The sequence below is a fragment of the Rhinopithecus roxellana genome, chromosome 17 (assembly GCF_007565055.1).
Source record: "Rhinopithecus roxellana isolate Shanxi Qingling chromosome 17, ASM756505v1, whole genome shotgun sequence".
NCBI lineage: Eukaryota > Metazoa > Chordata > Mammalia > Primates > Cercopithecidae > Rhinopithecus > Rhinopithecus roxellana.
The window spans coordinates 2,487,354-2,510,260 of record NC_044565.1 but is presented as its reverse complement, the minus strand read 5'-3'; the positions used below and the strand labels follow the sequence as shown (position 1 = coordinate 2,510,260).

Below are 22,907 nucleotides of genomic sequence, written 5' to 3'. Positions count from 1 at the left end.
CTAAGTACCAGGCCCTGTTCATCCAGAGGTGACCAAGAAGACACAAGTTCTGTCCTCTTGAAGTTGACATTCCCAGTGACCAGCCTTGGAGGTCAGGCACCACAAGCAAGACTTTCTTACCCCTGAGTTTGCTAAGCGGCAAATAAATATAGTTCCACAGAAGCCCTTGGGCACCCCACTCAGGGCCAACCTTGCAAGCAGAGAATGCCTGCTCCTCAGTTTACCTCCTTCTGCTTCAGCCTCTCCAAACTCAGATCGAGCCTGACCCAGAGGGAAGTCCCTATGATGCAGGCAAGATTCTCTCCACTGCAAACCATGTAATAATCTGGAAAAGCCACATATCTTCACAGAAGCAGGGGACTGTGCTTCTTATTGTGGACATGGCAGCACATACACTTTAAATATGAAAAACATCCCCTCCTTCTAAGGTCCCTGTATTGAACTTTTCAAGGCACCTCTCTTGGATTTTACACAAATGGAGAAATAAACCAAAGAGCATCAATAGAGGCCAAATTAATAAAACACAAATTAATAAAGGAGAATATGAAATCGATTTCATACAATAGACACAATGATCAAGAAGCTTGAAGATATTACTACTATAGTGATTGATATGGTTTGGCTGTGTTTCCACCCAAATCTCATCTTGAATTATAGTTCCCATAATTTCCTCGTGTGGTGGGAGGGACCCATTGGGAAGTAATTGGATCATGGGGGCAGTTACCCTCATGTTGCTGTTCTCATGATACTGAGTGAGTTCTCTCAAGATCTGATGGTTTTATAAGGGGCTTTTACCCCTTTTGCTCAGTACTTCTCCTTGCTGCCGCCATGTGTGAAGGACATATCTGCTCCCCCTTCCACCATGATTGTAAGTTTTCTGAGGCCTCCCCAGCCCTGCAGAACTGTGAGTCAATTAAACCTTTCCTTTACAAATCACCAAGTCTCCAGTATGTCTTTATTAGCAGCATGAGAACCGACTAATACAGTGATGAAGGCATATGTTTCTTCTCCTAACAAGAAAAAACAAAGGCAATTAGAAATTCCAGGACAAACTAAAAACCTTAAAAAGTTACAATTACCAAAATATCAAGCAAACAAAAACACGATATGATTCTGAGTAATTTATAGAGTATAAGAAAAGTGATTCCATTTGTTCTTGATGCTAGAAATATTGTTCTTCAAATTGTAAAGCTATTTTGACATTAGACTTATAGAGAAGAAACATGATCCTCGTATATTATGTGGTTCTACAGTGAACAATACTTCATAGCCCTGGCCTTAATAACATACAAACTTTATAACAATAATACAGAAATTTATAACCCACAAATATTCTACTAACCATTATTTTGCTTCTCTTCTTAGAGTCTGTAAGGGTTTTATGGTAACAAATTTCAATGGCCCAGTTCACTTTTTAAAATTTATCTAAGGAATTGTGAACGTTTTTTTGGCTTACTAAACTTCATTACGGTAGGCAAAGGTATTCAAAATCATTCCGTTAAACTAAGCTAAAAAAAAATCCATTGGACACACTTAATAAGTGTTCATTCTAAACGACCCTTTTCCTCATAAAAAGTCATCAATGAAAAGGCTGGATCAACTCATTTCCCTTCTCACTCCTGCTCCCAGCACACAGTGCTCAGAACCAGAGTGACATACAGCTGTGAGGCAAAGTCAGCAGTGTCACTAAAAATTAAACCAGGCCTCAGGTCACAGTGGGGAAGGAGGCCTGGATTCTGGCCCAGCCACTAACCATTTAACATCTACCAAATCCCAGTCTGAGTGAAATGTCCACATTTTTAATGTGGACAACAAATTTTTTAAAACTTTGGTTTGGTTTGGTTAACCAAGGCAAATCCAACCATGCACAAAGTGTTCCAGGAATGCCAGTGAGCAGGGTTTATCCCAAGAACGTCCGTCTTGAGGACTACAAAGCCACTCCAGCATGGGAAAGGGCCGGACCCCAGTGCTGGAATATCAGAGTGTGAGGCCCAGAAAGCTCGGGGCAAACTGTTACATCTTCCTACATCTCAGGTTTCTCATCTGGAAAATGGGAATTGGGATAGCACTCAATTCACATGAACAATTATATGTGAGGTGCTCAGAAAATTGCCCCTGAACAGGAAGCACTCGATACAAGTGAGTTACTATTTGACTATGGCTTGAGCTGTTGTTGCCTTTCTCTATGGGAATCCACTACAGGATGGAACAAAGGAATGAGGCAATGCGATGTGGAGTGAGGGAAAAGGACAGTGACCTGTACAAGCACCTATGCTACATGGACTATCAAGTTTCGGGTGGAAAAGCTCCTAAAGACAGCAGGCCAGTTGTCAGTCATCCATATCTGACCTTCCAGGTGGCACAGGCCATGCTTTTCCCCAGGGGTGGCCGAAAGGACTTCCATGGAGTGAAGCCTGTGAAGCGCCTCACAGCTGCAGCCTGGGCATCGTTCTACCAGCAGGAGGTGAGCTGGCTGCTGGCACCATGGAAGGCAAGCCTCCCCCAAGCAGAACCCAGGCTGGGAGCACTGGGAAGCAGTCTACAGTTACGGCAGCATCACACCGTCCCTCACAGCTGCCACTGCCACAACCCAAGGTCTGAGGAGGCTGGGGTTTCCTACAATGCCTGTGTAGCCTCTGATGACTGACTTAAAGGGAGTTCTGTTCCTTGAAATGTCACAGCCACAAACATCTAACATTCATGGGCCACACCAAATGGGGAGAGATGCTCGAGGACTCCTCTCCTGCAGCAGAGAAAAACTCCTTACCCCACCAAGAGCCTTCTGGCTGCCCATCTGAGAATGTGACCCAGATACTCTACTCAATGGGGAAGGGCTGGATGCCATCTCCTAGGTCTTTGTGCCAGAGACCCAGAGGACTCATTTGAAAAAGCTTCTATAAAGGACATGTACTGGATCCTGACCATAAAAACCCCACAATTGTCTCTGTAGGGCATGTTACTCTCAGTACCTGCTGCCACATGTCCCCTCCTGCCAGGGTAACCACGGAGGCTCCACACAGCACTGTAGTGTTTCAGTTACCTGGATGCACCATGAGTCCCCGGAGGGCACACACCTGCTCCAGGTCATCTCTGTCACCTCCTAGCATGATCCACAGTGCTGAGAGGAAGGCGTACAACACATCTTCACGGAATTGAAGCAAATTCAAACTGGAAATTCTTTCAAATATCCACTTCAGATACACATATCCTGTGCTACTTACTATCACTGGCTGCACCTTCTCTAGCTCTTTGGTCTTTGAGGAAAAAGGGCAGTAGATGTATCTTTTAAGGAGAAATGTTTGTGAATGGAGCTGGAGGCCATTATCCTTCAGCAAACTAACACAGCAGCAGAAAATCAAATACCGCATGTTCTCACCTAGAGTGGGAGCTAAATGATGAGAACTTATGAACACAAAGAAGGAAACAACAGACACTGGGGTCTACTTGAAGGGGGACCGGGGAGGAAGGAGAGGAGCAGAAAAGATAACTACTGGATACTGGGCTTAATACCTGGGTGATGAAATAATCTGTACAACAAACCACCATAACATGTGTTTACCTATGTCACAAACCTTCTCGTGTACCCCCCAACCTAAAATAAAAGGTTACAAAAAAAGACAACTATTTAAATTTCGGTTGTTAAATATGTAAACAACTGCTATAGAAAACCAAAAAACATTATTTAATCATTTTATACCCACCCAAAATGCTGCAAACATATGTTTTTAAAGACGTTTATGAGACAAATTATATCCTGAAGAGTCGTCAAAATAACTGTATCCTATTTACAATCTTGGTCTTGAGCCCGCCAATTACTCAGCTCATGCATCCTTCTTCTTATGTTGACACTTTTTAAAAATCAACACTGATGCCTGATGAGAAGCTAAACAAACTCATGACTAGAGCAAAAGCCTCCCCACTTCTTACATACAAAAGTAAATAAATGCAAAGAAATCAGAACCTTCAGGTCATTATTGGTATTTGCTGCCCTCTGGTGGTCAAGTCCAGGAAGTTTCCATATCAGGGAACAATCTGTATTTCACAGATGGCCTGAGGATCACCCAGGCTAAAGCCTTCATCCCACAGGACTTCCCTGGCAACCAAGCAGGTCCTGCTTCTCTCCTCCCCATGAGAGTGTGTGTGTGTGTGTGTGTGTCTGTGTGTGTGTCTGTGTGTCTGTGTGTGTCTGTGTCTGTGTGTGTGTGTGTGTGTGTGTGTGCGCGCAAAACAAACAAAAAGGATAACATCAGCCTGAGCAGAATAGGATGAGCAATGTGACCCCGCCTCCTCCAAGCACACACAAGGTACCCGAAAAGGCATAAAACTGTAGCGAATGAGCTGTGCTTTCAACTCCCCAACACCATGTTCCATCTGAGCAGATAAGTGAGGCTGGCCACATCACAAAAGTGTCAACAGAATGAGCCTCAGTCAGCTCTGCCTTATTAATATCAGGGAAACACACTCTTGTGAGCACCACACATGTTCAGGACATTAGAGAGCCATAGCCTCCCCTTCCATCGCCCTCTGCTACGCCACACTGTCTGCAGAGGCAGAGGTCCCACTGTGCTCAACATCAGAGGGCTTCCGTTCCCACCAACCCCATTCAACTCAGTCCCCACACTGAGGCCCCCGTGCAAGACCTTACGGAGATACTCCTCACTCTGCCCTTTGCTGCTGAAGGAAGGGCAGGCTCTGAGGATGGGGAATGCTTCTGTCCTTTCTTTGCACATCCCTGCCTGGGGAGTTTCTGTGAAGTGTGGTGTCCATCAGGTAGGCGAATGGTTTTCTCTAGGACATTCCATAACTCCCTGATATGCTTCAGCTGTGTTCCCACCCAAATCTCATCTTGAATCATAGTTCCCATAATCCGCACATGTCATGGGAGGGACCTGGTGGGAGCTAACTGAACCGGGGGGCAGTTTCCCCCATCTTGTTCTTGTGATGGTGGTTGAGTCACATGAAATCTGATGGTTTTATAAGGGGGCTTTTCCCCCTTTTGCTCAGCACTTCTCCTTGCTGCTGCCATGTGGAGAAGGACGTGTTTGCTTCCCCTTCTGCCATGACTGTAAGTTTCCTAAGGCCTCCCCAGGCATGCTGAACTTTGAGTCAATCAAATATCTTTTCTTTATAAATTAACCAGTGTCAGGTATGTCTTTATTAGCAGTGTGAGAATGGACTAATACACTCCGCCTCAACTACTAAATTATACATGAGCTGATCACTCTTGTGCTCGGAGTCTTTGTAGTGGGATGGGTGGGATGAATGGATTATTGGATGGAAAAATGATGATGGATGGATGAATGGATGGATGGATGATGGACAGGTGGATGATGGATGGAGGAATAGATGATGAATGATGCATGGATGATGAATGATGGATGAATAGATGATGGATGAGTGATGAATAGATGATGGATGGGTGGATGGATGGGTGGTGGGTGAATGGGTGAGTGGGTGGAGAGGTGGATGGACACAGACGGACAGGTGGATGAACAGGTGGGTGGATGAACAGACAATAGATGGAAGGATGGTTAGAAGAGTAAAATGATTTCCATGATATGTAGGGCTCTACTAGGCTTTGCAGAGACTAAATAAGAAAACAATCCCTGCCCACTAAAGGTTGTGTTAGTAATGATACAAAATGAGATCAACCTATGACAAGAACAGATGAACACAAAGTGATTCCAGAAGAAAATAAAAGTAGGTGATCCCCAAACAAAAAGAAAACAGACAAAAGCCTGATCGTGTTACAGCAATAGCCACAAACATTGAGATGATTGATGTGAGGAGGTTGAGTAACCTTCTGCTCAGGAGGAAGTGTCATGGCATCTGGTTTGTGGCCATTAGGACAGATAGAATGTCACACTCTGACACCTGCTAATCTGCCCCAGCCCCAGCTAGTAGCTAAAGCACACAGGCAGAGTGGTGGAGAGCCGGATGACCAGGACCCAGACACCCCGGTGAGGACATTGACAACGGGACCTCTCTGGAGCTGTGTCAGAGCTTGGGTGATGGGGCAATCCCAAGCAAGACCCCACAGCAGTGGCAGCATGCAGCCTGCTGTGCTCATCTAACACAGCACAGGCCCACAGAGCCACACCACCACTCCCTGCACAGTGAGAAGGGTCCACGCTGGCCACTGACCAACCCCTGCTGGTTCTCAAGGGGATTCAGATGCCCTCAACCTCCTCTTCATTGCTCAATTCTTCCATGAACCCTTGCAGTCAGAAGGTCACAAAAGGGTTACTCAAGGATGCAATATCCTATTTCAAACCCCCATCAACAGGAGGGAGAAACTCCCCTGTGCCTTGCTGAGACTCTTCACTTACACCCAACAATGCACACTGTAGAAAAAGATTGTGTCTATCGCCGGTTCTGAGAATCCCCTGAAGCCAGTGTCTTCCCTTTGCTCTCCCTGAAGCTCCTGGGGCTGGGAAAAGCTACCCCTATCTCACATGCAGCACCTGTACAACTTGGAGATGGTCATTCAGGTTCCGAGGACTGGCTGAGTTGTCTGTCGCCCAGCACCCACGTGCCTGAAAAGACAGCCCAGAATGCTGGCTGCACTCAGCATGCAGTCCCACAGCTCAGCCGCTGCATGTGACTCTGCAGCCCCAGCCCTGGGCACACTCCCAGACCACCAGGGCCACACTGCCAAGTGTAGGTGAGCACGACCCTAATGCCTGATTACAGCACAATGCACGAGTGCGTACACGTGAAGCACATACTATGGGGAGCAGTGTCTGGGAAAGAGAGGAAGAAAGAAAGAAGATTCCTGATTCTGGACAGAAGGGTCACGTGCAGTTAGATCAAAGAGGCAGCAACATCCTCCTCCCCACTCAACGTGGACCCGGAAGTGGGGGTTGGATTGTGGCAGCACAAGAACCAACAGGCACTGAGGGCTTCCCTCTGCTAAGAGCTATGCCAGGGGCTTTGGATGGGAATCCTGATTCAGACCCCATTCACTCTTTCCACTCCTGTTTGCTGTGTGTCTACTATGTGCCCAGCCCTGTGTGTGAAGCTGAGCACAGAGCAGCGGATGAGGCTGGCAGGGCCCCGGCTGCGTGGAGCTTTTAGGCTAGTGAAGGAGACCCAGCCCATCTATTGCACATGAGTTGTTACACTCATGAGTTGTAATACATGCTGCAAGTGGGGAGTCCAGTGCCTTGGGAACAGGTGACAAAGGAACCACACGCAGGCTGAGGCCTTTCCAAAGAGGGGACAGTCATACAAGCTCTGAAATGTACATGAAAATTACCCATGCAAAAGGAGGGCATCTCCAGCAGGACGGCAGCATGCGTGAGCCCCCTCCCGCAGAGGCACAGGGGAGAGACGGAAATGAGGCCAGAGTGACAGAGGTCAATGGAGAGAGGGGGTACAGTGAGGGGTCATGAAGGATCTTGGATACAGGAACAGAACTTGGGCCTTGATCCTGGGGACCCAGAGGGTGACAAGTGGGCTGAGACAGTGCTGATATTTCACAACCACATCCATGTGTTCTGTGCAGGGGTCTCAAGGAGCAGAGCCCACAGCAGCAGTGTCACCCGGGAACCCAGAAATGCAGATTCTCCACCCCACCCCAGAGCTGCGGAATCATACATCCTGGGGGTGGCAACCAGCTACTGTGCAGCACCAAATTTACAAGAGGAGCTTGTCTTGGCTAAAATATTTACCTCCGTGCAAAATCCAGAGAAGTGGGCCAGACCTCATTTACACTGCTCACTCTCTCAGGTGCCCCAGCTTCCTCCTCCTTCTGAAAAGGCTCCCCAGCATCCCGGCACGGGCTGCAGAGGTCTCCCAAGACCCCACTCCCTCCCCTCCCAAACATATTTGCTTCCTTTTCCTCATGTTTTTGGTAATCATTGAATTTGCCCTGGCATTTCTGACACAAATTAGATGATGGTTAATACGGCAAGGCTTTAAGAGAAAACCTGAAAGTTCTAAGGAATGCCATGGAAATGAAAGAGAACCATGAAAAAATATGACATTTGGGCAAAGTTCAAAACGACCAGGCACGCTCAGCCTTGAGTGAATGTCACTGCGGGGAGTTGCGGTGACAGTTTTCTAACACACAAGGAACGCACGTAGGAGAAACGGATCCATTTTTCCACTCATCAGCAAGAGCAGAAGGAGAAGAACCATCTTAGGTTTCAGCCGGGAAAACATATGTCATGTGTTTGAGCCATAGGAGTGGAGGAGCTGCCAAGAGGGCCGGTGAGATCATCCTCGCCAGAGACACTGGAGATGAGATCACAGCGGCCCGGGTCGCTGTCCGGCAGGGTGCCTGGACCACACGGGGTCTGAGCCCGGCTCGGCTCTGTGCAGGGTCTTCCCACTGCCTGACAATCCCATCGCCTGGCAAGGTCTGGATGGGCGGGGCAGATACTAATTCAGGGTTACTACGGTTTGCTTTGGACACCTGGGAATTCAAAGGGCGCTGTGCATTTCTGCAGAACACTCCATACTGCCTTGTTACTGGGAGGCCAGGACACCAGGTATTTGTTTCATGGGAATGCCCATGTCTTCCTTTCCTTTAGCCAACTCCTGTCCTCCCAGTAATAGCAGCAGCAGCAGCAGCAGCAGCAGCAGCAGCAACAACAACATCAGCAACAACCATCACACAAATAGCAGCCGCGAGCTATGGAGCATTGCACTGGGCCAGCGCTGCACACACACCCTTCACTCACACCTCACCACCATCCTAAGACCCATTTCACAGATGAAGAAACTGAGCCCTAGGGAGTGCTATGGCCTGTTCACAGCCCCACGGCTGGTCATGGGCAGGATGAGACTTGAGCCCAGGGCTTTCCGGCCCGTGATCATGATCACATCTCTGTGTTGCCAGGAATGAAGTCTACACATCAGACAACCAATAAGGGAACTGATGTGGCCCCCAAGACCCTCCTGGGCCTGGCAGGGGCTGGCCCATAATATCCAGTAGAAAGGAGAACATGAACCTTTTAGGAATCACTCACTCTGGCTCCTCTCCCTGAGACACCACCCCCACCCTGCTCTAGATCTGGTGATATTGAAAACCAAAGCCCTCCTGGAAGGCTCCCACCTCCGCCTGGTCTGGTCTGTACCACCCCACGCCCTGTCCCACACAACCCCACTGTGGACCTCAATGAGCCTGCAGGGCTGCTGGCGGCGTGGACGTCCTTCACACATCATCACCCCATCAAAACCAACAAGAGCGGGGTTTCCCAGCAGCCTGCCTGGCCACTGTCCACCATGAGTTTTTGCATATGCACCCAGCACTCTCCTCAGAGGGCCCCTGAGTCAGGACGGTCTGCAGGCTACTGCAGTTAGAGGGGATATTGTGCAGAGACTGCTATCACGGCTTCAGCTAACCCTGCATCTGATGTTTAACCAACCTTCCCTTCCATGTAATCCTAGGCTCGTCTGGCTTTTCTATTTTTGCCTCTCTCTGGAGTCCTGAGGATGGCTGAAATGGCTTCTATTGCAGACCTGAGGAACCAGTTTTCCTCGGCACTCTGTTGCTGTCTGTGCTGACACCTTTACAAGGCTCTCTGGGACCCCATTCAATATCAGACGGTTCAGCCAAGGGTCCTGAGCCCCTCCTGACATGGGACTTCAGACCTGAACACCCACCCGGCCCCACTGAAAGAACCACCACAAAACAAGCACAGGAACTGGGGTGCACAGGCGGGTGTGAGGCCAGGCTGAGTACGCATGTTGATGGCCACAGCTGTGCCCCTCACAGGAAGCACCACAAGGGGAAGCCTGGGTCAGGGCAGGCCATCTGTGAAGCGTGGCCGACACCGAAGCAAGTATAGAAGGGCTTTCCTGCTATTCAGATGACTCTGGGCTGATGTCAGGCCTGGAGTCAAGTGAATGAAATTTATTCCTTCTTGATGGAAAAGTTGGACTCAAGCCCCAGATGTATATTCCTGGGGAGACTTAATTTTTCTTCCAGCTTCACCAAGCTCAGTGGAGCTTAAAGCAGGCTTTTCCTTCATGCAAAGAGACAGAGAAGGCCCAGAGAACAAAGTAGCCTGAGACCCTGGGGAAGAGAAGGAGGCTCTTCCAGAGCTTTGCTCTCCAGGCTCCTCTGTCCAAACCAGTACACGGGAGAGTCAGGGCAGGGAGGCAGAGATGGCTCCTGGAGGTCTGGCCTCATGGCCTCCAGACTGTGATGGGAGAACGTTACACCCTCTACAGACACATGAGGATCAACACTCCCGGGTGAATTCAGCCAAGACACACCGACCTTTGCACACATGGGCCAACCCTTAGCTGCTTCTCCAGCAGATGTGTTTGCTCTGAACATCCCATTCTCCCTGGTCATCTCTCCTGGCTCTATTACCACAATGCCTGTGCTCCACCCCCAGGGTGAGCAGCACACATCTGGGATGTAGATGGGCGGGATTCCCTCTTAAGAAGGGTGTAGAAATGCTCCCTGTGGATGGCCACCTGGCACTCCCCAGCATCTAACCAGGAATCCTGGCCATATTATACCAACTGTAGCTCGAGAAGCTCAGCTCCTGAAATTGTTACTCATTCCTGAGCCACGAGAGAATTCACAGTAGATAAATTAAAATCAGAGTCAACTACCTTCATGGCACCCATAGCTTGGAAAGCCACAGCTAATCTCGAAGGGGTCAGTGCTGCCAGCATGGCATTGAATCTTGCGCTCTTGTTCCTAACAGGGGAATGGTACTGTCCATCTGGAGCCATGGAACGAAACCTGTGGAAAAGAGAGGGGGTGGGTCACAAAAAAGCAGGACATAGCACCACCAGAAATGAAGTCAGGTGGCTCCCATGTGCACACGCAGGGAGGCACTCGGATTTCCCCATCGTGGAACTTCCCCCTTGAGACAGAGAGCAGATAAGGGCAGGGGGAGTCCCTCTCCAAGAGATGCTGAGAAAGGCTTGACTCAAGGGAGGTAGTGGTTTCCTGAGACATTAAACCAGCACCGGAGCCTGACTGTGCACACGCACACTGACCCACTTTTTAAAAACTGAGATGTAATTCACATACCATAAAATTTATCCCTTCAAAGTGTACAATTCGGTGGATTTGAGTATAGCCATGAAATTGTACAACCACCACCATGATCCTATTCCAAATCATCTCACCACACCAAAAAGAAACCCAGACCCCACCCCACTAGCAGTCCCTCCCCATACTCCCCTCCCTCCAGCCCCTGGTAACCATTCACCTACTTTCTCTCTCTATGGTGCCTGTTCTGGGAAAAAATTCACATAGATGGAATCATATCATATGTGGTCTTTATGTCTGGCTTCTCTCACTCACTTGTTTTCAGGGTTCATCTGTGTTGTAGCATGTCAGTACTTCATTTCTTTTCACGGTTGTATAGTATTCCATTGTATGGATATACCACATTTTGTTTCCTATTTCCTCAGTTGATGGATATTTGGATTATTTTCCCCTTTTTGCTATTGTGAATAATTATGCTACCGACATTTGTGTATAATTTCTGGTGTGGATATATGTTTGCAATTCTCTTGTGGACAATGTTTTCACATATACCTAGGAGTAGAATTGCTGGGTCATAAGATGATAACTTTACAGTTTTGAGGAATGGCCAAACTGTTTTCCTAGTTGGTGCCACCATTTTGCAGCCCTACCAGCAATGTATAACAAACAGTCCTAATTTCTCTACATCCTCCCCAACACTTGTTATTGTCTGTCCCTTTAATAAGAGACATCAGCTGGGCATGGTGGCTTGTGCCTGTAATCCTAGCACTTTGGGAGGCTGAGGTGGGCGGATCATCTGAGGTCAGGAGTTCAAGACCAGCCTGGCCAACATGGCAAAACCCCATCTCTACTAAAAACACAAAAATGAGTCAGGCATGGTGGTGCATGCCTGTAATCCCAGGTACTCAGGAGGCTGAGGCAAAAGAATCACTTGAACCTGGGAGGCAGAGGTTGCTGACTGCCGAGATTTACACCACTGCACTCCAGGCTGGGCGACAGAGCAAGACTTCATCTCAAAAAAGAAAGAAAAAAAAAAAAAAAAAAAGGACGCCCTAGTAGGTGCAGAGTGGTATTCGCAGTGGTTTTGATTCGTATCTTCCTAATGGCAGTGATGTTGAGCATCTTTTCATATGCTCAGCAGCCATTTGTAAATCTGTAGCAAAATGTCTATTCAGATTTTTGCTCATTTTATAATTGGGTTGTCTTTTTATTCTTGAGCTGTAATAGTTCTTTCTATATTCTGGATACTATACCCTTGTGATACTAATATATATGATTTACAAATATTTTCTCCCACTCTGTAGGTTTTCACTTTATTCATAGTGTTCTTTGATGCAAAAAAAGTTTTTTACAGCTTTGATGAAGTCTAATTTATCTATTTTTTCTTTGGTTAGTTGTGCTTTTGGTGCCAAGTCTAATAGATTGCTTAAACCCAGGTCACAAAAATTCACACCTGTGTTTTCTTCTAAGCATTGTGTAGTTTTAGCTCTTACATTTAGGTCTGTGATCCATTTTGAGTTGATTTTTGTATATGGTAGGAAGTAAAGGTCCAACTTCATGCTTTTGCACGTGGCTACCTAGTTTGTCCTAGCACCATTTGTCAAAAAGACTATTCTTTCCCCATTGAATTGTCTTGGCTCTGCAGTGAAATATTGACTGACTGTAACTGTAAGGATTTATTTCTAGACTCTTCATTCTGCTCCATTGTACATATATCTATCCTTACGCAAACATCACACTGCCTTGATTACTTTATAGTAAGTTTTCAAATCACCAGGTGTGAGTCCTCCTACTTTGTTCTTCTTTATCAAGATTGTTTTAGCTATTCTGAGTTTCTCACATTTCCATATGAATGCTGGTGGTCCTGAAGGGGCCTGGGGGACTTTAGCACCCACCAGGATAACTGTGAAGATGCTTTTATTGTTTCCATTTTATTTCCTATCAGTTCACAGGAGGAAAATGGTAAGCAGAATCTGGTCCATTTTAAGATTTTTTCTTTTTCTTCTTGCTTTATTTCGTGAATTGACATATAATAACTGTATATATTGATGGAATACAGTGTGATGTTTTGATACATGTATATATTGTATAATAATAAAATCAGGGTAATTGGCATATTCATCCTCTGAAGCATTTATCAATTTTTTGGAATGAGGACATTCAAAACTTGTAACTATTTTGAAATATACAACACATTATTGTGAACGATATCACCCTGTGCAATATCACACCAGAACTTATTTCTTCAATCCAACTCTAACAGTATCCATTGACTAACTTCTCCCCATCCCCTCCTCCTCCCTACCTTTCCCAGCCCCTGGTAACCACTATTCTATCCTCTACTTCCTTATCCCTCCATTTGTTTAACTTTTATTTTAAGTTCAGGGGTACAAGTACCAGTTTGTTACATAGGTAAACTTGTGTCATGGGGGTTTGTTGGATCAATCATTTTTAAGTTTTTTTCCCATACAATTTTCTTAAGCTTTTGGCATCCACTACATGTATCTGCTGGCAACAAAAAGGAGCAAAGCATGCAAGGGAAATCCATGGGGAGTCAGGAAGACAGCTGGTTGTGTGCACTCTGATTGCTGGCTTTGTCACAGATTTAACATGACTATGGCTCAAGATTTTTATTGGATGCATGAAACGCTGCTGAGAAAATTAAAAGTACTTGGTGTTTCTCAGCTTCTGTGAAAAGCATCACTAACCCCTAGAGCTCCACCCCCAGAACACACCTGAAAGCTGAAAGATGGTGCCTTATCCCCTGCCACTCACAAAGGAAGCAATAGCACCCATCTGTTTATAATGGGGGGAGGGGAGGAAAAAACCTAAATGTCCAACAATAAGAAATTGATTATATAACTTATAAACCATTTATTTAATAGTCTATTATAATGATATTAAAGATGATAATGCACGTGTGTGCTTAGCATTACATAAAAACATTTGCTATATAATGTTAAATGGAAAGTACAGGTTATTTTAAACACAAAATCTAGAAGTGGATCTCGTTTAGTAAAAATCTGACACCTTTCTCTCTTTAGACATATGGGCATAGAGAAAAGTTTGGAAAGACGTATATTTGAAGTGTAATGGTCATTACGTCTGGACAACAGCATGTTGAATAATTTTACATTTTTTTTTTTTTCTATCTGCAGATGTATCTTTTCCAATTAGTTGTCAACAAACCTGTAGGGGTAGTTAGGGGAAGACTGCCCAGACACACAGCCCACGAGACCCAAGAACCAAGCCAACTTTGGAGAGCAGTGAGGTCATCTGCACCATTGACCTGAGTAAAGGAGAAACTACTCACTTATCCAGCAGGTTCTCCCTGGGTATCCGAACCTTGTCAAATATTAAAATCCCATTGTCCACACCATGAAGACCTGGCAAGAATAGAAAGGGGGAATGGATGCAGCATCAGAAGTATTTTCCCTGCTACTTCCCAGGCCTGTTGCCACTAAAATACAAAGCCCCTTATTTTACTTCCAGAATTGTTGGTGCTTTTTCCTTTGGGATGGACATGGGGATGCTGTCTGTTGTTTCCTTGATGAGCTGTACCTGTTTCTTCCACCAGCCTGGCCCCTTCCTCCCTAGTGAGAATGGAGGAGAATGGGTTTTCCTTCTGTGCAGCCTGCATGCTTTGGGCATGCAGTGGATGCACACCTACCTCCCGAGCAGTGACTGTGATTAAGAAAGGGAGAGTTCTAAGCAACTGCAAGAATGGGAAGCTGAAGCCAGAGGCAGGGAAGCAGGCTTGCTCTCCCCAGGAAAGCAGTGCTCAAATCTCTCCTCCTTCCCAGTGCTCTCTCCTCTGCACACTGAGCAAACTGTTGACAGCAAATGCCCACAAGACAAGGGAAAACAGCCACAAGGGCAGCAGGAAATGGGGGAAGCAGTGGGTAGCGGGGAGGGGTGGTCCTGAAATCTGGCAGACACATTTCCTAAAGACACCTGCCAGAGTCTGGGGTCTTCTCTTTGTGAAAACTTAGAGAGATTTAATATAGGGGAAAACAATCTGTCTTTAGTAAATGTCTTTATTCAGAGCTTCACCCCTTGACAAGGACATACGTGCGTTTAGCAGCTTACAAGGGCACCAGAGCAGACTCTCTGCCATTGCCAGCATTTTCAACGTCTGGCACGACTTCACAGAGCTCAGCCTACCCCTCTGCTCTCAGCAATATTTGACATGCAAGGAACTTTCAAGGAGCCCAGCCCAGCGAGGGTCTCGGTCACCTCTGGGAGATACATCTAAAACCCTCACAAACCCACCTGCAGCCATGACTGCAGTCGTGGCAGTGGACAGTAAACACTAAGGGGCCAGGATAGACTGTCCCCTCCACCAAAGGATGGGCCACTTCTTCCCTCTTCTCTTACTGCTCTTCCTTCTTTTTTTTCCTTCTCTCCCAGTCTCCCTTCCTTGGCTTGGCATGACCTTGGCCATGAGTGGTCCCTGGACCATACAGGCATGTCCTGATCTCACCAAATGTTATGGGTTAAATTGTGTCCCCACACCCCCCACAAAATTCATGTATTGAAGCCCTAATCCTTATACCTGTGTATGTGACCTTATTTGAAGACAGAGTCTTTACAGATGTGATCAAATTAAAATGAGGTCATTGGGGTAGGCTCTAATCTAAATGCCTTCTGTCCTTTATAAGATGGGGCAACTGGGAGACAGGCATGCACACAGGGAGAACACCAGGTTAACATGAAGACAACCATTTACAAGCCAGAGAGAGAGTCCTAGAACAAATCCTTCCCTCACTGCGTCTGGAGTTGGTTCCTGCTGGTGGATTCATGGTCTTGCTGACTTCAAGAATGAAGCCGTGGACCTTCGTGGTGAGTGTTACAGCTCTTAAAGGTGGCACGGACCCAAAGAGTGAGCAGCAGCAAGGTTTATTGTGAGCAGCAAAAGAACAAAGCTTCCACAGGGTGGAGCGGTTTGCCACTGCTGACTGGGGTGGCCAGCTTTTATTTCCTTATTTGTCCCCTCCCATGTTCCGTTTCTGTCCTATCAGAGTGCTCTTTTTTCAATCCTCCCCACGATTGGCTACTTTTAGATTGCTGCTGATTGGTGCATTTTACAGAGCACTGATTGGTACGTTTTAAAGAGCACTGATCGATTGGGCATTTTACAATCCTCTTGCTACAGAGCACTGATTGCTGTGTTTTTACAGAGCACTGATTGGTGCATTTTACAATCCTCTTGCTAGCTACAAAGCACTGATTGGTGTGTTTTACAATCCTAGCTACAGAGTGCTGATTGGTGCATTTTACAATCCTCTTGTAAGACAGGAAAGTTCTCCAAGTCCCCACTCAACCCAGGAAGTCCAGCTGGCTTCACCTCTCATCACCACTCTTAGAAGGAGCCAACCCTGCTGATACCTTCATCTTGGACTTCCACCTTCATCTTGGACTTCCAGCCTCCAGAACTGTGAGACAATACACTTCTGTTGCTTAAGCCCCACAGTTAGTGGTATGGCAGCCCTGGCAAACTAAGGCACTGAGTCAGTCCTCAGGACTCACTAAGGGCCTCATGAGCACAGACAGCAGGCAGGTGGCCAGGGGTGCAAAGAAGAGAGCCACAGCCTGCCCCGTGAGAGCCCCCAAGTCTGAGGGGAGAGAAGACAGAATAGCATTGTGGACAAAACTGCCTCAGTTACTGGAAAATTTGAGAAGCTGGGAGAAACTGAGACCGATGCACGTTCATAAAAGGCAATCTACAACATTCCTGAACAGTTCTACATAAAAGACTTCATGAGGCTTGAAAATCCGGACATCTTCTCTGGGGAAGTTTTCTCTACCCTCACTGTTTCAGTAACGTAAGGTAGGTTAGATTCTCCTTGAGTGGGGTGGGGAGCAGGTGGGAAGAGTAAGCACAGGAGAAGGGCACCTGGGGACTCACCCTCCTTGTACATCTTATCAATAGCTGTCACTCCTGGGTACAAGCTTCCATTTTCATCCCGGACAGGAACGATGAAACAGTGGGGCCCTAAGGAAGGCATCGACATCATTATTAAGCTCTCCTTCCTATAGCTTTACTTATTTCCTGGAATGGTATAACATTTCTGTGATTCTCAAACTCACTCAGTTCCACAGCTGTGCACCACACATGAGAGCATATAATGTCAAAATGTAATAAATTTATTCATGCATATTAGGACATAAAGTTAGTACTGAATTACTTACAAGATAAAAGCAGCTCTGTGAAATGGGTTTTCACCAGTAAATAGTACTAATGAAGAGAAGTATTCTAGTTGTCTGTGTTGGTAACAAACCTTGAGATCTTCCATCTATGATGAGCTGGGCAAAGACGGCTGCGTAATTCCCGTACACGGCTTTTCCAATATACATCTTCTCAGCATTTTCACATGGTGTGTCAATTACAAACTCCTACACAGAAACAGCAGAGCAACAGTGTTTCCCTTCCCATGGCTCATTTCAATTCCCTGGCTCAAGGCAATGAATACTGTGCAAACAGACCCACACAGTGCAGGGTGCTGTTTCCAGGGGATTTCACAGCAGAAGAGAAGACAACCGGAAGGTCACCTGGCTCCATGTCTTGAAACCAACATGACTGTGCTATCACCTCAATTCACTTATTCCACCTCCACCTCAACTTTGAAAATGGCTGGAGATTAAAGTGATTTTTCAAGGAATAATCCAATCCAGAAAATAAGTTGCCAATTTTCAATCTTTAAAAGGTGTTCGTTCTCTCCCTCCCAATCTCTCCTGTTTATAATGCCAGGCTGACATGTGTGCTGTTTGGCTGAGCCTGCCTGGCTTTAATGTATAAAGGCTTTCTTCAATTATCTCTCTAGACTACTTCATAGCAAAGTTTTGACCTTTAAATCATCCAACACCAAAACCTCTAAAAGCCCTGGTGGTATGTGCTCAGCTCTCCACACCCCTCACCTCCAAACAGCCCACCTGCAAGATTTCTAAGAAAGGATGGAGCATCCAATGATCTGGGCCCTTAGATGGCTTGTCCCAGGGTCCACATCTGTGAGTTGCATTTCATCTGCTGGTGTTCACTCCTTCTGGGCAAATCACTTGGTTCCTCACTGTTTCCCAGGCCCTGAACCTTCCTGTCTCCATGACGTGGGTCTTTGTTTAAATGAAAGCCAAGTAATCGAAGGCCAAAACTGTATGCTTGGATAAAGCAACACAAATAGATAGCCATGACTTATCCCCACCACTGCTTACAGTATCAGCCCAAACAATTTTTATTTTTATAAAAAGAAATCCCTCATTTAAGCTGTTGAAAATGTCTATTTTCCTGATCAACGAATATAATAATTAAAGTTTCCCAAAAGAGGTTCATATGTTCAAGCTCCTAAAACAGAAGAACTTGTAAATGAGTCTCTTTCCTAAGAAGGAAAAATCTTAGAATGTACCACGCAGTTTGTCTCTGAATATGTCCAAGGATTCCAGCTCAAAACAGTCTGAAACTAACACTGGTCATGAAGAAGCAGGAAGAAAATGCAGGGGTTTTGTTCTCAGGCTCAACTCAAAACTCCGTCTTCTCTTTCCTGCTCTCTGGAAGCTGATATAAGGGTCACAATGGAAATGCTCCCCTCACTTCTTGGCTCTCCCCAATCTCTGTTGCCACCTGGGTTACCTTTAAGCCTCTTGCCAAAGAGCAACTGGCCCTGATGCCAGCTCTGAATACAGGGCACCTGGGGCAAGTTGGGAGCCCAGGGCAAATGGCAGAGAGTGGAACTGCACATTTAATTGGAGTTGACAATATTGAAGATGTGACTGAACTAAACCAACAAGCTATTGATCATGCAAAGATTGTCTCAGATTTCAGACTATAAAGTACATAGACAACACTTTCCCGCTGGCCAAGAAATACAGTCTTGAAGCCTAAGAAAACATTCTCTGACATATGTTTGCACAGGGAACTTTTAACATGTGCGAGAGCTTTTCAGAAACATAAACGGACATGCTGGATCTTTTTAAGAGACGTCTCTGGAGGCCACCCTTGTCTTATCAGGGCAGCCAGGGCTTCTCAAGAGAGGCATTACTTGAGGCTGAGTGCAGTCAAAAATAACAGCAATAAAAATACAACCCATGTGGGTGGGGGCATGCTTACACCCAGGGTAAGAAAGTGAAGTGGCAGAGGAAACACTGGCCTGGCAGAAACTATCTGGTGGGACGGGGAAGGGAGAAGGAGGCCACTCATCCCCATAAACATTTGCTACGCTCTGGGAAAGGAAGTTTGTCACTTCTGGCAAAATGCTTGATTTGGAGTTTGCATCAGCCAAAACCCTGGCGTTAAAGCTGCATCTAAATAACGCACACCATGTGTGTCGGTTTCTGGAATAATTATCTGTTGAAGGCCAGCAAAATGGTCAGCGCTTGTAGGTACTAAAAATGATGCCTTTGGCCAGAGAGTTCATAACCTCATTTATTTTTGCTATTTAGAATAAAGCATAAAAACAAAACTCTCTCTTATCTCTTAACTATCCATACCACTACCCAATCCACCTCCCAAAAATAAATGTAAAACAACCAACCCACGGGAATGAAAAACCAAAACATGTAAGAGATTTAAATGGTCCTGGGAGACAGAACACTTATTTAATAAGCTCCAGCATTTTGAAAGGGAAATGAAGGGGAAAACACAGAACCCAATGAAGGGAGAAATCCATTCCTGCTATGTCAGTTCTCAGTGGTATGAGTTTATGACAGGATTGTTCTCTCTCCCAGCCCCACGGGAGACAGTGTTCACCAGAGGCCCCTCGTCATTATGATTGCAACTTTGCAGGTCCCCTGTCAGACAGTGGCAGCTGCTGAGGCACGCCAGGTAGCTAAGTCATTTATGCTGTTTGGGGAAAATGGGACCAACACAGGAAATTATTTTTGTAAAAAAGTAATAACTGTAAGAAGAAACAAGTAAATAAAAGCTGTGGGTGTTTTCCCCCATCAATGACAGCAAGGTGACCTCAATACCATGGCTTCAGGAGAGGAAAAAAATCGGCCAGCCAAAAGCCCGAGGATGTTAGGTCAGCATGCCACCACTGGCAGAAAAGCCAAGCTGCTGAGGGCAGTCCCACCTGAACCTAACTCACCATTAACTGCATAGCCAGTCAGCTGCTTAACCTCCATGAGCCTCCATTTCCCCATCTGTAAAGTAGGGACAATAATGCGTTTTTATAAGATCACAGAACATTTGAAATGATGTTACAAGTAGACTGCTTAGCCTGGTACATGGCACATCCATGCTCAGTTTACAGGACCAGTTTAATGTTGCGTTTCTGGAACTGTTGCTGGGAGGAAACATAGAATAACTACACAGAGGGAGTTTGATACAGAGCATGGCACTTCGCGAGTGGTCAGTATAGGGTAGTGCTTATTCTTGTTCTTACTATGATCTTGGACATCACTGGCTGCTGGAGAGAACTAACATTGCGGCAGAAGGAAAAGCAGGGCATCCTCCAATATACCCCACCCCTGCATCTGTCATTCCAGATGCTGGCCACCTCCAACCAGCATTCCTAGGTCAGGAGGAAAAGCAGGGCATCCTCCAATACACCCCACCCCTGCATCTGTCATTCCAGATGCTGGCCACCTCCAACCAGCATTCCTAGGTCAGGAGGAAAAGCAGGGCATCCTCCAATATACCCCACCCCTGCATCTGTCATTCCAGACGCTGGCCACCTCTAACCAGCATTCCTGGGTCAGGAAACCCGCTAACAAAAATCCACATGCTCAAGGACAAACTGCAAAAATAAAGAATAGACGAAGCGGAGCAGCCACATGGCCAGGCAGCACCCGCAGCCACACTCGGGCATGTGCTTGCACACACCGACTGACACAGCTTCATTTCTAGAAAGAACCTCAACATTTGTTTATCCCTTTGTAGTTCTTAGGAACACCCAATATCAAGCAAGAAACTATAAAGGAGAGTGAGATAAGCACACAGTCACTTTCTTTTTTGGTGGGGAGCAGGGGCAGGTGTGTGTAGGAGTTAAAGAGATGGGAATGAGGGTTACAAAGCAGCGTCCCCAGGGTATGTTGTGACCCACTGTGGACAGAGCTAGCAATGTAGAGAGATTTAGCCAACATCTTTTTAATTAGCAAGAAGGGAATGGAAAGGAAGAAAAACAGAGAAGAAAAAGAAAGGAAAAGGAAGAGAAAGAATGAAAAGGAAAAACCTCAGCATTGACCACACATAGTAAAAGTAGAAGAGTCAGATTGTTTGGTAACACTCTTGTTTCTGTTGTCATGTAAAATGTCAGTGCAGGTCACGGTGAGGGACAGCACATGATCCCAGTACAGAAGACTCAGCTCCTGATAAGGTGGCCCCAGCACAGTGCTCTCCTGACACAGGGCACAATGGAGAGGACCAACAAAGGCATCTCCTGCAGTCCTTTCCTGCTACTGATAGGAACGAGAACAAAATGGCTTTAGTGCTGTTCTTTTGGAGTTATGACAAGGGATTAAATTCACAAGTACACACAAAGTGCTTGCAGCAGTGTTCAGTGTCTCAAAGGCACCATATAAATGTTGGCTGTGTTGGGTTCATGAAGGCTGAGCACATACCCACCTCTATTAAAACACTTAGACATTTGATCTGAATCTCAGCTCCCGGGGCCGGAGAGCACACACAGAGGGTGTGAAGCTGGACACAGAAAGAAGGAGATCTGGTTCTGTCCAGGTTTCCTGCTGCCCTGGACGGCAGGGGAAGGACAGATTCCTCACCTGGGCAGAAAGGTCAAAGGTGGCTTCGGTCTGGATCCCTCTCACATTGCTCCCATGGCCCCTCTCGGTCATTGCAAACATCCCAGTGTATTTCTGCTCCCAGAGTTTACCAGACGTTAGAAGGGAATTAGCTGGTCAGGCAGCTGCTCCAAATGCAGACCCCTTGGGCCATTAAGAATGGTGGTGAGAGAGGGACAGGTGTGTTGGAGAAAATTATAAAAATGCAGTCTGATGACAGCGAATGTGAGCTTAACAACATGACAGGCTCAATGCAATATAAAAAAGACAGTCTTGGACTTCTCATTTTCAACAAGATTTTGGCTGACACAAATTCTGTTTTATTTTTCTTCAAACACACACACATGCATATCTATCTACTACAGATTTTTAAGGCTCTCCATAGGAGACCGATATTGAGGAAAATACCATACCTGGAGTGGCTGAAACCATTTAGTAACATGTTCAGGGCTCCCGAGATTCCTGATAGCACCACCAAATAGCCAATAAATTATTCCACACTGGAAACAAGGACAATACAAACCATCATTAGCAATAGTCAGTAATCTAAAGGCAATTAAATCCATGGCCAAACTCCAATCAGGGAGCAGCTCTTCAGCCCCCTATGCTTTACCTAAGCCCTGCAAGTAGCCTGCTTCTTTGCGCTTCCTCTTCACTGCCTGGTGAGCTCCAGTTTCTCTCTGCAGACATGGCTCATGAGTCACTCAGGACTGACACAGAAAGTCAGTCCTCCATCCTCAGGCCTCCCAGATCCCCCCATCAAATGAATGCTCTGAACGCTCATTCTGCTTTGTCCTCTCAGGATCTAGCTTACGGCCTGATGCAGAAGACATGTAACAAAGTGCATGTGCAATGACCCTCGATCTGACCCCTGTCTGCGGAGGTGAGTCCTGCCATGAGAAATAGTGTTTCCTTACAGGAAGGTGGATGGAAGAGGCAATGCTGCAAAACGAGCAAGCACGCAGCTTGGGATGAGCGCCCTGGGTTTCCATCCCAGTTCAGCTACCCACCGGCTGCAGGGTCTCGGACAAATGACACAGCAGTCTCAGCTTCCTCATCTGATAAATGAATGATGTGAGTACCCACTTACTGAGCTATTGAGCTTACAAGCTCATCGACTCTTACAACAACCCTGGAGAGAAAGCATCATCATCTTCATTTTTTTTTTTTTTTTTTTGAGACGGAGTCGTGCTCTGTCGCCCGGGCTGGAGTG

General features: G+C 46.3%; 1 protein-coding gene across 1 annotated transcript in view; it reads right to left on the bottom strand.

Annotated features, from left to right (window-relative positions):
• The window catches only part of ACOXL (acyl-CoA oxidase like), a 371,685-nt gene that overhangs the window by 322,380 nt on the left and 26,398 nt on the right, over positions 1-22,907 (bottom strand). The window contains 6 exon segments of the mRNA XM_030921547.1: positions 10,576-10,708; positions 14,277-14,349; positions 16,872-16,958; positions 17,245-17,359; positions 20,044-20,098; positions 22,108-22,194. Of these exon segments, the coding sequence (XP_030777407.1) occupies positions 10,576-10,708; positions 14,277-14,349; positions 16,872-16,958; positions 17,245-17,359; positions 20,044-20,055 (420 nt within the window). The 5' untranslated portion in view covers positions 20,056-20,098; positions 22,108-22,194.